The sequence below is a fragment of the Sinocyclocheilus grahami genome, unplaced genomic scaffold (genome assembly GCF_001515645.1).
Source record: "Sinocyclocheilus grahami isolate Dianchi unplaced genomic scaffold, SAMN03320097.WGS_v1.1 scaffold422.1, whole genome shotgun sequence".
NCBI classification, from domain to species: domain Eukaryota; kingdom Metazoa; phylum Chordata; class Actinopteri; order Cypriniformes; family Cyprinidae; genus Sinocyclocheilus; species Sinocyclocheilus grahami.
In genome coordinates this window covers 426,082-430,403 of record NW_015505601.1, presented here as the reverse complement: position 1 = coordinate 430,403, position 4,322 = coordinate 426,082, and the positions used below count along the sequence as shown (strand labels likewise).

General features: G+C 37.6%; 1 protein-coding gene across 3 annotated transcripts in view; it reads right to left on the bottom strand.

Annotated features, from left to right (window-relative positions):
* LOC107551383 (E3 ubiquitin-protein ligase RNF13-like) overlaps window positions 1–4,097 on the bottom strand; it is a 25,099-nt gene extending 21,002 nt beyond the window's left edge. The window contains exons 1-3 of one of the 3 annotated variants that reach the window (XM_016232965.1): window positions 3,942–4,097; window positions 2,033–2,169; window positions 1,858–1,938 (exon numbers count right to left, since the gene is read on the bottom strand). In XM_016232965.1, coding sequence (XP_016088451.1) covers window positions 1,858–1,938; window positions 2,033–2,146 — 195 coding nt within the window. In that variant the 5' untranslated portion in view covers window positions 2,147–2,169; window positions 3,942–4,097. Of the gene's footprint in view, window positions 1–1,857; window positions 1,939–2,032; window positions 2,170–3,520; window positions 3,736–3,822; window positions 3,913–3,941 lie in introns of those variants that run through there. The other 2 variants (XM_016232966.1, XM_016232967.1) reach the window with 2 other exon arrangements.
* Between the last annotated feature and the right edge of the window lie 225 nt (window positions 4,098–4,322).

Sequence of the window (4,322 nt, the reverse complement as noted above, 5' to 3'; positions counted from 1 at the left end):
AAATAAACCCTAATATTAATTAGATAGTATTACTAACCTGATAATAATAATAATAATAATCGTCTTGCTATCATCAAGTGGCATCAGCCACAGGCGATATCTCTGACTATCGTTGATACACGATACTACCGTCACAACCCTAATATGAGTTTAAACTTCTGATATACGGTTTTTATTAATTGATACATTAGGTATCATCTGCACCTTTTTACAAAGGTATGTGTGTATTCCAGCCTTTACTCTGCTCCGTCAGAGCTTTCTCTAGCTTTCAGACTGTCTAAAAACCCTCAAAGAAGTTGCATCTCAAACTCTTCTGCTTTAAATTAGCGCCATTACAGCCATCAAAGCCGTAACAAACTCACCACCTTCAACAATACATTCCTGGACATTTACTGTTGCACCTGCTGTAACAAATGTTCTGTTTTTGTTGAGGACTAAGACAGCTGCTTCTTTAAAAGATTTTAGTCATTTACTTGTTGAATATCAGCCAGTTATACTATTAAAGGGCAGCGGTTATCATCCAAGCGTCTCTTAAAAACACATCTCACTGGATTCTGATGGACCCTACACGAGCTAATTATACAGTGTTTCCTCACGATCGACCAGTCATTCAGGCAACTGATGGTGTAAATCAGTAGTTTTGTACATCTTCGTCATTAGAGCTTCTGCTTTGAGGTCATCCGCTCTGCAGATGAGAGTATGATTTCACATTAGCGGAGACGTGGAGTGGGCTTTGGGTCAATCGTCTCCACTCATCACATGGAACAGGGTCAGCGCTGCTACCAGGTCTGGGGGTCAGGTCAAAACATCTATTTTTAACCCCCTTTACACCGTCGGGGTGCAGGGAAACAATCTGGAACAGCTGACGTTTGCATAATCTCTACCTTCAGCATCATTCCTCCAGTCTTCAGTGTCACATGATCCTTCAGAAATCATTGTTATATGACGATTTGCTGCTCAAGAAACTTTTTTTTCTTTTTATTTATTATTATTATCAATGTTGAAAACAGCTGAGCTGCTTCATATTTTTATGGAAACTGAGATACATTTTATTTTCAGAATGTTGATTTTATGATCAATAGAAAGTTCAAAAGAACAGCATTTTTTTAACTAGATTTTTTTGTAACATTATAAATGTCTTTACTGTCACTTTTACTGTCAGCATGTTCGCTGAATACAAATATTAATAATGAAAAAAATTCTAATAAAAATAAACAAACAACAAACAAGCAAATAAAACGCACTGACCGTAAACTTTTAAACGGTAGTTAATTATTTATATATTATTTGCAAGTAAAATATGTTTTATTTTATATTTTCAAATAATTAAAATCTTTCTATATGTATTTACTGCACTTCACATTAATCCAGCCAACCTGAATATTGTATTATACACAGTAAAGTAATATTTATTGATGTTATTAAGGTGATCTAACCTATGATAGCCAAAAATATTTCTGAATAATATGCAAATATTAAAATAAAGAAAAAAAACTACACATAAAATGTGCATGTTTAATTCAAATGTAAACAGTTAAACAGTAATTGCAGTTGATATAATAAACATAATTAGGCGATTATAAAATGATCAAATCACACCTATCAGGCATAAAAGTCATGGTTTGCCTTTGCATTTTTAATAAACTTCAAGATTTTAACAGGGAATCTTGCTTTACTCAAATAAAAAAAAAATCCTTAATCAAGCTGCAGCAAAATAATGACAGATCATAAGCGAGCGATCTAGTGAATGTAGTTTGTCGTAAGGGCACTCATTAGGGTTTGGAACAGAACTACTGGACAGAAAGGCCATTTATTTTAAACATTGTGTCTGTCATCAATGTCATGCAGCCAACTCACCTTTAGTCCTTCACTGGGCAGCCTGTAGCCAAATCGAGCTGGCAAATCATCAAAGTTCTCCGTCTTATTGTCGAATGAATACTGAAAAACAAACGCAACCATGAATTACTGTCTGCCAACCATGTGTTTAAATGCATGTGAGTTTACTGTTGCTGTCCGTGTGTCAGAAGCTTACAGCGGATATGTCAGCCTCCACGGGCAGGAGGTTGAGGAAGGCAAATATCTGAACCGTGAAAATGGTGTAAATCTGTGTGGCAGAGAGCATCAGCATCCCCAAAGAGAGCAGCATCTTAAGACCTGCTTCAATTACACCTGCAAAGGCAAGGAAATGATTCATTAGACATTAGCAGGAAGTCCCCGAAAAAACATTTCCTGTTTCTGTAATGATAATGATGCAGACACAAGGCTACCGGGACTATGATAACCAGCCAAACCTTCTCCCTCGTCAATTTCTTGCTCAACAATGGTGTTTAAAGGGTACATTGACACAACAACAAAATACTAAAACCAGAAATGTTTTTCCTTTGCATTTCTGAAAAGTTTGCTGCATTCTGCATGCCAGGCCAGTAGTTGGCGATGTCACTTTGTAAAGAAACAATATGTGACCCCGGGACCACAAAACTCAAAATTGAGATTTATACATCATCTGAAAGCTGAATAAATAAATTGTTAGGATCGGACAATATTTGGCCGAGATACAACTATTTGAAACTCTGGAATCTGAGCATGCAGAAAAATCTAAATATTGAGAAAATCGCCTTTAAAACTGTCCAAATTAAGTTCTTAGCCATGGATATTACTAATCAAATATTAAGTTTTGATATATTTACGGTAGGAAATTTACAAAATATCTTCATGGAACATGATCTTTACTTAATATCCTAATGATTTTTGGCATAAAAGAAAAATTGATCATTTTGACCCATACAATGTATTTTTGGCTGTTGCTACAAATATACCCCAGCGACTTAAGACTGCTTTTGTGCTCCAGGGTCACAAATATGTATGCGCATGACGTCGCCATTTTCACAAATACATGTTCTTGTAGTTAACACTGAGACAATAACAGTATCATTTACAAAAACGTGCACGATTTTCAAAAGTTTGTGTTTTCAGGCCCCCAAAATGCCACTGTTGTGTAAATTAATGGCTTTTTGTTTTTAGTTCAAATCGGCGTCGTGTAAACGCTACCTGAGGCTGAACTACAAGGAACTACAACAACAACAACAAATCATTATTTTCGCAACACTTCTGTTGTCGCCAGTCTCTCGTAAACACGGACAAACCACGCCCATATGTCAATAAACCACGCCCACGCGTTCGTAACCCACGCACACTATCTCGACGTTTATCGCTGAATAAAGGTAGTAGGCCTAATGGTTGCGATTTTCACTCTACTAAACTCTGTTAAAATGAGTGAATATTATTATACAATTATTGATACAATAAATTAGTACAAAAATACTGTAAAAAAAATTACTAGTAGCGTAAAAATGACTAAAGAGGGGGCGGGGCAAGAACAGCAACACTTAGTAACATTTCTATTTAGTATTAAATGCGTACAAAAACCTAACTTAACCTTAAACAAACCCTTTAATAGTTAATCGAAATGTTTTACTTCTTTTTATGGATTTAAATGTTCCATCTAATCTAATTCACTCACGTGATGTAAAAAACGTCCTTTTTATTCTCCTATAAAACAGCGGGCTGCAAGAAATAAACGCTCCAGCGCCTGAAACGATTGCATACGCGTACACTTCAATTCTGTTTAACTGGCGTCTGCTTTATAGTCAGTCAAAGCGTCCTGGATCGCACTGGTTCTTGCGGAATTAGCGCGCTGGCTAACAGTAAACAACACAGACCGGATGCACTTCAGCGTTACTCGGACTCTGCTGTGAACCTAACCTACAGCACGGCACCAAAGTCTGCTCATCACAAATAAAACATGTCGATATTCACACTGACGCGCAGAAGGGAAAGCGACCGAAGAGAGCAGTAAACTCTCATCCAAACGACGTGACTGGAGCTCGATCGGCAAACACAAAGAGAGGAGCTCAACACTGCAGGACGCACCGGCGACTTACCATTACATTAGATGGCGGTCTCTAGTCCAGGATATAATAAACACAGATGACATTACAGCAGAGTCAAACTACAGGCTTCAGACTGCTTCTTACGACCTCATCACATCTTCAGGCAGGCCAGAATGTCAACACACACACACACACACACACACTGATACACACTTTCTGCATTTTTAGATTTTCAAAAAACTTAATTCTGTACGATTTATAAGCTTTTGTACCCGTGGGGACCACAATTTAGGTCCCCACCGTGATACGAGTCCCCATGAGTCTGTGTGTAGTCAGGTTTAAGTCCCCACCAGGATATATAAACCAGTACACACACACACAGCGCCCTCTAGCGCACAGAGGCACCACCAACTCAAACTAACCCAAAACACA